The sequence below is a fragment of the Camellia sinensis genome, chromosome 14 (genome assembly GCF_055761805.1).
Source record: "Camellia sinensis isolate YWXY chromosome 14, ASM5576180v1, whole genome shotgun sequence".
Lineage (NCBI taxonomy): Eukaryota > Viridiplantae > Streptophyta > Magnoliopsida > Ericales > Theaceae > Camellia > Camellia sinensis.
In genome coordinates this window covers 55,795,009-55,809,383 of record NC_138974.1, presented here as the reverse complement: position 1 = coordinate 55,809,383, position 14,375 = coordinate 55,795,009, and the positions used below count along the sequence as shown (strand labels likewise).

The 14,375-nt window shown below is 33.8% G+C and overlaps 1 protein-coding gene across 2 annotated transcripts; it reads right to left on the bottom strand.

The window, feature by feature from the left end:
- Positions 1-8,572: 8,572 nt before the first annotated feature.
- Positions 8,573-11,134, bottom strand: LOC114280529 (root phototropism protein 2). 2 transcript variants are annotated; one of them, XM_082904512.1, is made up of 5 exons: positions 10,988-11,134; positions 10,826-10,895; positions 10,364-10,741; positions 9,388-10,113; positions 8,573-9,293 (listed from the first exon to the last, which is right to left on the bottom strand). In XM_082904512.1, the coding sequence occupies exons 1-5, from the start codon at positions 11,047-11,049 to the stop codon at positions 8,763-8,765; spliced, it is 1,767 nt and encodes a 588-aa protein (XP_082760638.1). In that variant the 5' UTR covers positions 11,050-11,134; the 3' UTR covers positions 8,573-8,762. The 2 variants fall into 2 exon arrangements, with proteins under 2 accessions (XP_082760638.1, XP_028078716.2); XM_028222915.2 differs by having other exon boundaries at positions 8,573-9,269; positions 10,988-11,132.
- Positions 11,135-14,375: the final 3,241 nt, after the last annotated feature.

The following is a 14,375-nucleotide window of genomic DNA, read 5'->3' as shown; positions in this document are numbered from 1 at the left end:
CAGGAAGATTGGTCTCTAGGGGGACCGTCAGCCAAACAACCAGTAGCCACCTTGATCTAATGCAAAGAAAGCATCAGGTCACCAGAAGAGGGGACTGCTAGGATTACCAGAAAAATGACTTGCGGAGCTAGCTTAATAGACGAACGGGGGGCAATCCTAAGCCCATTGAAATAAAGCTCTTCACTAAAGAACTAGCTTTTCCATTCTCCTGAGCAATAGATAGTGTCGACCCATCGAACAGGTTCACCCTACCAAAATTTAACCTATATGATGGTAAAAGGGATCCGACTAGCCACATTCAAAATTATACTCAAGTTATGACATTATGGAACAATAATGGTCCAATTATGTACTAAATGTTCTCCTTAAGCTTAGGTGAAATTACACTTTGATGGTACTACAAACTAGAAGCCCGATCAATCAGTGACTAGAAGCAGTTGCAGCAAGTGTTCATTTGACGCTTTATCACGAACAGTCGACCCTCAAAAGCAGTAGATGTACTCCTCACAATAAAAAAGACGACATGGAGAGCCTATGAGAGCATGCCAGTAAGTATTGGACAACATATAGCGAGATTGATAACTACAACGAATAGTTAGCAGTTGCCTTATTCAAGTTAAGATTGCAGCCTATAAGTAAGCTTCAACAATCCTTAATAAAAAAAGCCACCTACTGGCGTGGGTAATTTAATAAGGCGAGTGGAACAGCTTTGCAAGATCGAAGATGACCTACGAAGGACTGAAGAGCTAAGATCTACCCAACTCCCTCTAAGAGTTCCAAGAAAGGACAAAAAGAAGCCTGCCGACATCAAAAGAAAGGAATCAAACGCCATCGCCAAATAATCAAAATCAAGGAAAGAGGCTTTCCGAGCAATCATCACCACTTTCACCGAACCAATATACCATTTGATTGCGAAAATCCAGAATGAGCCCTACTTCTCTTGGCTTCCAAAGATAATCGGGGATCCATCTCTTAGAAATCATAGGTTACGATGTTCCTATCACAAAGATTACGGACATCTTACAAAATATTGCAAAGCATTAAAGCAGTTTCTGGAAGTATTGACACAAAACGGGCATCTACAATCACTACAACATTTTCTTAGTTTAGTGACATTTGAAAGTGCCACAAAACTATTCTTCTAATGACATTTTTTGGTCTTGTGGCATTTTGAACAAGTGCCACTTCTATCGGTGCCACGGTAGATACGAGTGCCACGGTAGATACTTGCAAGTGCCACTGCACCATCATGGCTGAAAACTTTCAATGACATTTTAATGTCATGGTAGATATTATTTGTGGCACTATCAAGCGCCATTAAAAAAAGAGTTAGTGACACTTATAAGTGTCATTACACCATCAAGACTAAAACCTTTCAGTGACACTTTAATGTCATGGTAGGCACTATTCGTGACGCTATCAAGTGCCATTCATGACGATAATTCGTTGTAGAACAATTTGATCCGCTCTTGCGGAGACTCGAACCGCCAACCTTCCGCACCATAAACCTTATACACCACACTCTTCCCACTACACCTCTATACCACCACATGATTATATATGCAACATATATTATTTATATAGTACATACATCCATATTAATATAAAAGTATATGTATAAACATAATTATTTTATTGAACATAATTTATGTAAAATAAACTATTTATTACTAAAATAAAAAAAAAGGACCACTTTTAGCGACTAAAAATATTTTTTATTTTTAGTCGCCAATTCTATACTTTTGGCTACTAATTATTTTTTTAGTTGCTAAAAAACTTAACTTTTGTCGACCAAAATCGGATTTGGTCACCAAAGATGCACTTTCAGCTACCAAAATTTTGGTCACCAAAAAATTTTATTCCCGCCTTAGGATTTTAGTTCTCTTGCGATAAAAATGACCACTTTTGGCGACTAAATTATTTTTTAGTCACCAATTGTAGACTTTTGGCTACTAAAATTTTTTTAGTCGGTAAAACCCATATAATCAGCGACCAAACTTATTTTTAGTCTCCAATTGTAGACTTTTGGCTACTAAATTTTTTTAGTCGCCAAAAAGCTTTACTTTGGGCTACTAAAAATTTTTTAGTCACTAAAACCCATATAATCAGCGACCAAACTTAATTTTAGTCGCCAATTGTAGACTTTTGGCTACTAAAATTGTTTAGTTGCCAAAAAGCTTTACTTTTGGCAACTAATGCTGTTTTGGTCGTTGAAAGCTATACTTTCAGCGACCAAATTTTTTTGGTCAGGAAATTTAGTCGCCGAATATGCTTTTTCCTGTAGTGTATATTGAGTTTAATTCATTTATTTTTAATCATTTACTGCATTTTAAAAATTTAGAAAATATATTGGCATTTTTTGTTTTTTCAAAAATGTCATTATAAGCTTGGAAAGTTTTTGGCTTAGTGGCATTTCTCAAAATACTATAAAATATTTGTTTATGACACTTTTCACCTAAGTGCCATAAAAAGTAATTTGCACCTACCTAGTGTCCTGACATTTTTTAAAAAATGCCATTGCAACTAAAGTTTAGTGGCATCTGTTGGTAAATGTCACGAACATAATTTTTTGTGTCATTATTTTATAAAATGTCATAAAATTGATGTGACATTTCTTTATTGAAATGCCACTAGAGCCTTATATGTTTTGTGGTTCTATGCCATTTTTCTAAAACATTTAATGCCAATTTTTATTTTTGTGACATTTTCTAAAAACATGCTACTAGTGTAGTGTCACTAAAGTGTAAATTTGTTGTAGTGACATTTTTGTTGTAGTGAAGTGACACTTTTTTTAATTGAAATGCCACTAGAGCCTTGTATGTTTGTGGCTCTATGACATTTTTCTAAAAAATGCCACCAAATATTCTTTTTGTGACATTTTTTAAGAACATGCCACTAGTATGGTGTCACTAAAATATGTTTTTGTTGTAGTGTTGTGACACTTGTTCATTGAAATGTCACTAGAGCCTTTTATGTTTGTCGTTTTGTGGCATTTTTCAAAAACGTGCCACTAAATATCATTTTTTGTGGCATTTTCTAAAAATATGCCACTAGTGTAGTGCCACTAGTGTAGTGCCACTAAAGTATGTTTTTGTTGTAGTTTTGTGACACTTGTTCATTGAAATGTCACTAGAGCCTTTTATGTTTGTCGTTTTGTGGCATTTTTCAAAAACGTGCCACTAAATATCAATTTTTGTGGCATTTTCTAAAAATATGCCACTAGTGTAGTGCCACTAAAGTATGTTTTTGTTGTAGTGAATCTTATATCGACTACTTCCTTGATTGAAAAAAGAAATGAATGGACAAAGGTGGCGACGGACAACTGATGGCAACTATCAACATGATATATTCAGTCCTTCTAAAAAGGCAAACAAGCCAAAAAATAAAAGAAATAAGGAGGTGGGCACATCATTGAGAGGTGATGGCTTTACCAGAAGTCCCACCAAAAGAATGCATTGTTCCAAATTGAGGATCGCATTCTCCGACAAAGATTTGACATGGGTTCATCATCCCACAATAGTGTTCTGGTAGTAACTTTGCAGATCAGGAATTCACTGTTAAAAGGATATTGATAGGCTAAGAAAGTTCTTCGGACATCATGTACTACCTTAGGTCCGACCTACCAAATAATTTCTCTACATATGGATACAATGTGAGCTCCACACACCCACTTTGATTATATGCACACGCGATAAGATAGACACACAACTACCTTAAGTCTAACCTACTAGATAACTTCTACATATGAATACAATGTGAACTCTACAAACCCACTATGTTTATATATATATATACACTACGTGATGCTTCTATAACTTGAAACAAAGTAATATTATAATAAAAATGCACATATAGAATGTGTTATTTGATAGACCCATGGTCTCGGTTCCAACTCTTACCGGCCTCCTTTCTATATAATTTTGTTTTTAAAATATGTTATAAAGACATTTTCAAAAATCAAAGACATTTTGTTTCAACCCCATGTAAAACCTTCACATATCTAATAGTACAAGGGAAATGCTATGGTACATACCTCCATATGCACCCTATCATAAATGGTGTAATTTTATAACAAAATTTCATAACATCAACCATAAAATGCTTAACCTCGTCACAAATTAACGTAATAAAATGTTCAAAATTGTATGGTTCATGTTACAAAAGTATGTAACTTTGCTACAACATTTTTTGTTATGCTAATTTGTGGCGATATTACACATTTTGTAATTAATGTTACAAAATTTAATGATAAAAATACGCTAATTTATAATATGGTGCATATGGGAGGAGTGTGTGCCATAGGATTTTCCATATGTTTGAATATAAAAATAAGAGATTTGGATATTCATACTGAAGATGTTTTTGATAATACGAATCATTCATATTATTTTCTTATATTTGTACATCATTTATGAAACATAAACACATCAACATGTCTTGATAATATTTGTCTGTAAACAAAAACAAAACAAAACAACTAAAATAATTTTAAAAATAAATTGTTCAATATTTTAGACAAATCTAATAAAATCATGAGTTAGAATTATTTCATTAATTTAAATTTTTAAATAAATAATTAATATACACTCATAAATAATATGACTGAGTCATATTATTGAAATTATTGCGAGTCTCACAAGACTCAATGTGCCTGTTTGGTGCAGCTCAAAAGCTACTCATTTCAGGTTTCAGCTTAATTTAAGCTATTTTGATGTGTTTGGTTTAGCTTAACAATACAGCTTATAGCTTTTTGTGAGTCAGAAATCAGCTTATTCTTTGAGTAGGGCAGGAGATGCTTAATTTATAAGTCAGAAATCAGCTTATGTTCATAGTTATAAGCTATAAGCTGTTAAGGCATAAGCTATAAGCGCTTTCCCACAGCTCTACCAAACAGGGCCAATAACACCTGGATTAATGGATTTGGAGAGAGCCCAGTAATCAAAAAAAAAAAGAAAGTACAATCACAACAATCTTGTAATTTATGTGAGAATTTTTTTTTTAATTCATAAAATGGATATGCAGATAGGCTAATCTAACATATTCATCAGAGAGTATTGCCCCTTAGCACTTATAGCATATTTGCAGAGAACCCCACCACACATATGTTGAAATTTACTCTGGGCGGTGGGGTGTCGAAATGTTTGTTGACATTAAAATCACACCATTGATCCTCCTCTATTTCCTGTTTATGAGATGAATAATGTTATATGCACTAATTAATATATTAATTAGTGTACTAATGGATAATATAACATAATTTTAAAATTTTTGAATATTTAATATACTAATTAGTGCGTGCAGCACCACCATTATAAGATTTGACAAGTAAAACAGTTTTTGTAAATAAATTTGTTTAGTTATGTTTTACTTTCTTTCTTTTTTAAAAAATAATAAAAAAAATTGTTTGATGAACTATTTTTGAAATTTTTTATGAAAAGAAACTAATTTTTTAAAATAATACTAATTTTTTATGTAAGGTTTGCATGACAATGAAAACAATACGAGTATAATAAATATTTTTCAACTTTATCATTATTTGTATTTAAATAAAAAACAACAACAACCAACCAAGCCCTTAAGATTCTAAAAAATTACATCAATTCACCTCTCAAATCAAATCAAAATAATATATAAAACCCCAACTCTCAAACAAATAGACAGGTTTCCTATTCACCAATCATCGAACTACACAACCATTCTTAAACGGAATAAATTTAGGTTTCAATACTTGTCTAATTAATTTTGTCAACCAGTTGAAGCATATAGAGAAGAACTTTCAAAAAGAAAACTTTCCAATATATAACTTTTGGAAGAGGGGCAAGCAATTGAAAAATTCAAAATATCTGTTTATTTAGCATGGAAGATGGCAGATCTCTAATATGAACTCGAGGGCGAGTTCTTTCAAAGAAGAGGAGACTGATGTAGGATAAGATTTTAAGACTTTTTGTATTTTTAGTTTTAATATTTTTGATAAATTATTTTATTAGGAATCTTGTAATTTAGTATAAATAATTTAGAATTATTAGGTTTCTTAATTTTATTATTTTAGAATTAGATTTTGACTAGGATTTTAAATAGTTAAGAATTCTAGTTTCCTATTCTCTTAGGTCTCCTAATTTATGTTGATTTAACTTTCCTAGTTTATTTTAGAATTATTTTTCCTACAAGTATTAGATTTAGTTTATTATAAATAGCTATGTAAGCTTCATGGCAAAGACAACTTTTATACAACTTTTATTCATTCATTCAATAATATTTCTCTTCCTTGTGGATTCAAGGTTCTATTTTTCTCGTGGATTCGAGAGCCCCTTTCGTCTATTAGAATGATATCTAGTCCCCGTGTATTCCGCTGCATCAAGTGCTATCAGAGCGAGGATTCACCTAGCTCAATGGCACAAGACAGAATAGATCATGTAAACCCTACTGGCGGTGATCGTGGGGTCGAGGCCCTGTGGGTAGCATATGAGAAACAGCAAGAGCAGTTGAACGAAATTCGTGATCTGCTCATTGGCCTGAATCTCAATGCCAACAACAGGCCACCAGTGGTTGATAGGGTTCGTGCTGAGGGAGTTGCCCAAGGCCAACCTATTAACCAGAATAGAGTGCGCACCGAAGGATTTGCCCGAGGTCAACCTGTTCAGAATGCTCCTAGACGTCCCCTTCGTTGTCCATCTGATAGTGAGAAGGAGTCTGAGCCAGATTTTGAACCACTTCCAGCCAACTACCAACCCCGAAGACAACAACAACAAGGGTTCAATGAGTACCGAATGAAGATAGATCTTTCCCAGTTCAATGGAAATCTACATATTGAGGATTTTCTTGACTGGCTTTCAAAGGTAAAGACAAATTTCATTCATGGTTAACAATGAAAAAGTTTTTGGCAACAAAATTTTACTTTAATGATCATGAAGATATATTGTCATATACAAATCAAGATACTTCTATGGAGTTGGTAAAACATTGCCATGAAATTGTAGTTGAAAAAGAAAAAATTCGCATCAAAATATTATTTGTGGTGATATTGGTTGTAAAACTAATAAAGAAGATACAAAATCTTGTTCGAGCGTTGATAATGCATCAACACATGGTAATTTGAATATTGAGGAGAAAGTTTTACAAACAAATCATAAAAATATTGAAGAAGAAGGAGATCTGATTGAGTCCAGTAACAAAGAGAAAACAGAAGAAGAGATAATTCAACCGCTGTGTGCAAAAAAGAAATTGGTTGATGCTACACTTGATATTCCAAGGTTGATAGTTGAAGGATCAATTGAATCTGAGATGGTGCAACATCAAGAGAGCATGCAAGTTCTACACAAAGTAAATTTGGTTGATTTTCTTGGTGTAGAGCAATTTAATTTGATTTTCAATGCTTGTCTAATTAATTTTGTCAACCAGTTGAAGCATATAGAGAAGAACCTTCAGAAAGAAAACTTTCCTATATACAATTTTTGGAAGAGGGGCAAACAACTAAAAAATTCAAAATATCTGTTTATTTGGCATGGAAGATGGCAGATCTCTAATATGAACTCGAGGGCGAGTTCTTTCAAAGAAGAGGAGACTGATGTAGGACAAGATTTTAAGACTTTTTGTATTTTTAGTTTTAATATTTTTGATAAATTATTTTATTAGGAATCTTGTAATTTAGCATAAATAATTTAGAATTAGTAGGTTTCTTAATTTTATTATTTTAGAATTAGATTTTTACTAGGATTTTAAATAGTTAAGAATTCTAGTTTCCTATTCTCTTAGGTCTCCTAATTTATGTTGATTTAACTTTCCTAGTTTATTTTAGAATTATTTTTCCTACAAGTATTAGATTTAGTTTATTATAAATAGCTATGTAAGCCTCATGGCAAAGACAACTTTTATACAACTTTTATTCATTCATTCAATAATATTTTTAAGAGCTTTCTTCTATCTTCCTTGTGGATTCAAGATTGTTCTTGTGGATTCAAGAATTCTCGTTTATTAGAACGATATCTAGTCTCGTGTGATTTATTCTGCTGCGTCAAGTGGTATCAGAGCATGGATTCGCCTAGCTCAATTACACAAGACAATGGAGCACACACAATTCCTATTGACGTTGATTGTAGGGTGGAAGCCATATGGGATGCGATTGAGGAACATCGACTAGAGGTGCACGAACTTCGCAATGAGATTTGTAATCTACTTGCCGATTTGGGACTAATCGTCAACCAGAGGCAACCAACAGTTGATAGCAATTGCGCTGGAGGATTCACCCGAGGCCAACCTGTTAGCTTACGTTATTTTGCAGAAATTTCATATGTTAACGGTTCAAGTAAGTTTCAAAAAGAAGATTTTCTTGATTGGTTGCTTGATCTTGAAAATTTCTTTAAAATCATGAAGATTTCTCATGAAAAGAAGGTTATATTTGCATCCTACAAACTTGATAAAATTGCATTGAAGTAGTGGAATGGATTACAAGATTATCGAGTTTGCAAAGGTAAAGACAACTTTTATACAACTTTTATTCATTCATTCAATAATATTTCTCTTCCTTCTAGATTCAAAGTTCTATTTTTTCGTGGATTCAAGAGCTATTTTCATCTACTAAAACAATATTTAATTCCCGTATATTCCGTTGCGTCATGTTTACAAACACAACCACCAAACAAAGAATCCAAAAAGAAATCACAACACAAGGACACGAAACCATCTTTTGGAAAGAAGAAAAAAAAGAAGATAAAAACACACCAACTTTTATACAAACGCACAAATTAAATTAAATTTCACATTCTCTAAGAGATGGAGAACCTTCTTCTCCTAGGCTTGGTAATATCCACAGCATCTTCAATGTTCGAAGTATCCTTAGATCCATGCTTGAATGGATTCAACTTCCCCAACGTCCTCGACACGGACGAAAAGAACGGCCTCCGATGACCGCCACCACCCTTGCCCTTGGACGACGTGCCGCCTCCTTGATTATTCTGCAAGTCAGTTATGTGCATCTTCATCTTCAGTAGCTCAGTTCGCAACGCCTCGTTCTCTTTGACTAGTGACACATCAGTTTGTAATTGGTTCCTTATTGTTATAGCATTATCGGGTTGCATGTTGCGGCGATCGTTGTTGTTATTGTCGCTGCCACTCCTTAATTTGAGTTGATCGTAGTACAGAGTGTGAAGTACTATTTGTAACGGTAATCGTTTGTTTTGCGAAGCGTGAACTCTCGCTTCGTACGAGAGTTTTAGTGGATCCATTACACTGCATACCTTCTCGCGCTCGATTTCATCTAGGTTTGGATGAGCCTGCAATAATACGATACGTGTCCGCTGATATTTAATCCAATCGTAACAAAAAAAAATAAAATTTGATGATATACAGTATCTAAAAATAAAAAATAAAAATGAGGCTAATTTGGATCACCTTCAAGTAGATATCGATCGCTCTGTAAAGATCATCATCGACCTTCCTGGCTGTCTTAGGCACGAGATTCGCAATTCCGTTGAATTTTGATATGCTCAGCTCATCATACTGAGCGATCTCACCCAGATATGCATCAGCGATCTTCGTAACACTTAACATCGCCGTCGAACACACTTCCCTAAAATTACCACCGTTGAACACCGCCACGTTCTTTTCCTTCTCCACAAACCCCGATATGATCCTCCTCACGCTCTCTAGATCAAACAGCCTCGCACCATCAAAAGTGAACGATAGCACCAGAAGATCCTCGACCGTCACGTGTTCCAGAATCGCCGAGATTCGCTTCTCGAGCTCTTTCTCGCAACTGTTGGAGGATCTGAGGAAGATCGCGGTTCGAAGGAGGCAGCAGAGGAAGTTAATCGGAAACACAGATTTCTCGGCCGGTAAGAGAGAGATGATCGATTCGAGAAGCTTTCTCTGCCGGATTCTGACGTCAGAGTTGTCGGAATCTAATGATTTCGTGCCGCTTCCGGAGTGGTCTCGGACGAGATCTCGAAGCGATCTCTCTGCGTAGGTGATTATCGCGCTCGCTATGGTTAGGCCTTTCGCGCCGCGTGATTTCATTCCTGAAATTATTTCCTCGAAGAAAGCTATATCTAAGATCGATAGCTCTTCTGTCCACCAATTTGGCGGCGATCGACTAGGAAAATTCGCCTCATAACACGCCTGTAAAAAAAAAAATTAAAATAAGTATGATTATGAGTGATAGAATTGCCATAGATAATTTTGACTGAGCCAGTGGTTCATCTTCGTTACCATACTCAATTAAGTGAAAATTTTACAACTTGGCCTAGATTCAAAAATCTTGGTATGCCGGCGTAATTCAAAGCACATCAACACCACGCCGAAAGTTTTGTTTTCCTTTTTAAAGGTAAATAATATGTGAAAAATGGAGGTTACGAAGATGAGTAAGTACCTTACTGGTTGCGACATCGACGCATCTCTTGACGATGTTGAGTTCTTCGGCCATTGGAAGAAGATCTTCGCACGACTTCAAGACAACGACAGCGCCGGAGAGGCTGGTGAGGGCGACTTGGGAGAGAAATTCTTCGGTTCGGCCGGCGAGGTTGCCGTCGGAGTATTTATCTGACATTTGCAGATACTCAGTGGCGCAACGAAGAGCTGCGACGTTGTGAACTGTGATCTCGAAGTTGACGCCGTAGCAGAACTTGGCCGCTTTCTCGAAGATCTCGGGGCCTCCAGGGATGTCCGAGAGATCGATTCTTGCCAAATCAGGTTCTTTCGATTCTAGTATTAATTTTCTTATGTAGTTACTCTTAGCAACAAGCATGAACTGTCACACCACAAATGAAATTGGAATTAACGCAAATGAACACGGAGATTAGTAATTTAACTAGAATCTGAACACTTTTCATACCTTGTGAAGATTGAAACTGGCCTCACCAACTTCGACCACAACATCAGTTGGAATATCTTGAGAGAATACCCTGCAAATTGAAGATTAATTAGCAGGGAAATTTTTTTTAAAGAACTAAGGAGATTGAAGATAATGGGCTGAATAATCTTTTGTGTGCATTACCATTGGCCAGTCCTTTCCATGGCAAGAGAGATCCTGTTGTTGTTTTTTGTAGAGACGGCCATGGTCCTCTGGCTTTGGGTTCAGAACATATTGATGTGTTTTGGGATTTATAGGAGATTGAGGTTTTAATTTATCTTTATTTTGTTTTTGCCCTTTTTTTTTTTTTTTTTTTTTATATACTGTATAAACTGTCTTTTCGCTTTTAGAATATAACGACATATTATCTTTAGAAAAATGTTTGGGAGCACTAATTAGTGCTCCCACTAATTAGGGGGCAGTGGGTCTCACCATTAATGATGTGATATTTTGATCTTGGAATTGTATTTTTTTTTTTTTTTTTTACTTTTTTAATATATTAATACTATTAATAGTGATATTTTTAGTGAGATGAATAATTGTTGTTATCTTTATCCGTGTAACCACGTTGAATGTTGATTTTTTCCACGTCGTTGCATGTTGATTTTTTCCAAGTCTTTTAACCATTTACTTACTTTTTGATGTATTTTTCAATGCATATGCTTCTATTGTCCATTATAACCCGGCTTCACGTGTGGCATATGATATGAGGCAGCTTATCTTTGAGCTAGCTATAGCTCAAGCTCTACGACCTTTTTATTTTATATTGTTTTGTTTTGTTTTCTTCTTTTTATTTTTTTCATCTTCTTTTGGTTGTGAATGTGAAGCAATGAGGTGTTTCAAATATTGGTTCAATCAACATAATACTGTAAAGCTAATCTTAACATGAAATGTGAAGAGTTAATATGATTTTTTTAAATTTTGCTTTAAAAAATTACTGTCAGAGAAGAAAGTCAATAAGAAATGATTGACCTGAAAAAAAGACAAAACAACAAAAATACCAAGAACCCAAGAGATGAGAAAGTATATTTTACTCAATTCAAAAAAAAGGTTTTATCCATTTATAATATTTTCTTCATCTTACTTCTATTATAATTTGAAGAATATTTCACCAAATTATATATATTTTACTTCTCACTAATTTATGGAGTACCTTTTCTTATAAAAGAAGCCTCAAGTAAATGCACATGCTTTATATAATATATATTTAAATATTTAAATCGTATAAACTTAAATACTAGTGCTACATTTTTATAATTTTTTTAATTGTTTTAATGAAGTGATAAGATAAAATATTGAAAAATATTTAAATGAAAATCAACATTTTTAATTTTACTTCTCACGGGAAGAGATTGTGTTGAGGAAAATTATGTGGAGAAATTATTTTTAAAAATGAAAATGATGCAAGTGAAATTCGAATGTCCTCTAGCCAGTCGAGAGACATCCAAGAAGCCGGCTGAAAAAGGAGAGAGAGGGGGTAAAAACACAGTCAATAGGAAAGGAATCCCAACTTCCAAGTCCCATCCATTGAATCAAATTTTCGTCAAATATGAGTGAAGAGGGGGTTGGATTTAGGTCAGTTAGAAGAGTCTCAATTCTCAAAGTCATGTCTCAGCCACGCAAAACAAGTGGTCTGTGCTTATAGGAACCAAAAAGATCTTGGTTGCCTTAGCGCCACGTCATTCGCCGCCAACTTTTACACTCCTCGCCAGCCCCACTTCACACCTTTGGCATGTTTTAATATAGTGGGCCACCGCACCGCGTTATCGGAATAAGCAGTACTGCACTAATAGAATACTTACACGTGGAATTTTCATTCTCTTCGTCCAGTCCCGTGAGAGGAACAGACATCCAAACTAAATTTATGTCAAATTAATTTTAGAGTTATATTAGAAATTTTAAATAACCTATTAAATTTTTAATTAAACTTTTCATATAAACGGGGGATTTAAATTTGTGAGTTTCACACTTATTTAAAAAAATTTGATAAAAAATTTCATTAAATATTTAAAATTCATAATATTTTTCTTAATTTTTTATTATATGTCTCCAAATGCAAGCATGCATGCATGGAAGGCATAAAAAATAAGGATCAGGGAAATGAAATGGTAATACAAATGTAAAATTATTAGCGTTTAGTTTATAAATATTAATAATTAAAATTTTAAATATTTTTTAAAAATTTTATTGAACTGTAATTCCCCTAATAGGGTGTTTGGCAAAGGCTATTTTTTGATTTTTTAAGTTAAAATTCACAAATAGGTAAAATAGGCTATAATAGTCAATAAGATAGAATGTCATATTAAACTCATAATTATTTCACTTTTCCTCTCACAAACATTATATCCAACTATAAAAAAATCTAACTATCTTCCCAAACACAAAAATTTTAACCTACTAAAATAGTCAAAAACTAAAATAGCCTACTAAAATAGCGATTTTCCAAACACTCACATTATATATATATTTAAAGTTTGTATCTTAGTAAAAATATTTGTACATATAAGTGTATTATTGATGAAAATATTTAGGATTGGTTTGACATGTTTGAAGAAAGTCAAAAAGTCAAAAAAATATTTAAAAAGTTAAAAAGTTATTATTACTCACAAAAAAAATATATATATATATATAAAACAAATTTCCTGAAAAAAAGTACAAGCCAACTTTTTTGGCTGAAGTAATGTTTTGGTCTGAAGTGATGGTACGAACTCGTCAAGGGGGTGCACACAAAATTTACATAGGACGGTGTTGTTCGGTCTGTGGGGACCCATCACGGGTCCCGTTTTGATAATCTGAACCGTTCAATGTATAGAACTCGTTGAGTACTATATACTTATGAAAATCACGTTGATCGGATATCGACAACTATATGATCTATTCAATTTTGTATAAAAAGTTGGACAGTACACAAAGTAACAATTGACAAAAAACTAATCTTATCAGATAGCTATCGATATCCGATCAACGTAATTTTTTAAAAATATACAGTACTCGACAAGTTTTACGTATTCAACGATTTTGATATTAAAATGGGACACGTGGTGGGCCCCCATGGGCCGAACAACACTGTCCAGTCCGAACAGCACCATAGGCAATCTAGTCCTATACATCTTGCTACCAACTGTATGCATGACGGTACCATCACTGTCAGTAGGCAATTATATATATAGGGGTAATATGGTAATTTTGCTATTTTATATAATATTTTAATACAATTTTTTCGTAAAAAGTCAAAAAAGTATCCTAAACAACCATTTTTTTCTCTATTTTTTAGTCTAAAAAGTTAAAAAAAAATACACTTATTTAGAACACCCCAAACAACCCGTTAGAAACTCTCCAATCATGGCCCTAACCTCAGCTGTTTGTTTGTTTATTTTGGGAAATTGACCAGTAAATCCCATTTTGTCATCTTGTAGATCATGTGGTCCTATTTTTTTTTTTTTTCTTTTAAACCGTTTAGTCCTTAGGATTATTTGTTTACTATTTTGCCATTAAAATGTTAATTTCAGTTTGTAGACCCGTGTGTATTTAT

Bases quoted from the DNA above. Each gene is read 5' to 3' on its own strand.
- LOC114280529 (XM_082904512.1), bottom strand. From the start codon at position 11,049: ATGGCCGTCTCTACAAAAAACAACAACAGGATCTCTCTTGCCATGGAA. The intron at 10,114-10,363 runs GTACTTACTCAT...TTTTTTTTACAG, and splicing joins TCGATGTCGCAACCAGTAAG to GCGTGTTATGAGGCGAATTT. The intron at 9,294-9,387 runs GTGATCCAAATT...ATTAAATATCAG, and splicing joins CGATCGATATCTACTTGAAG to CGGACACGTATCGTATTATT.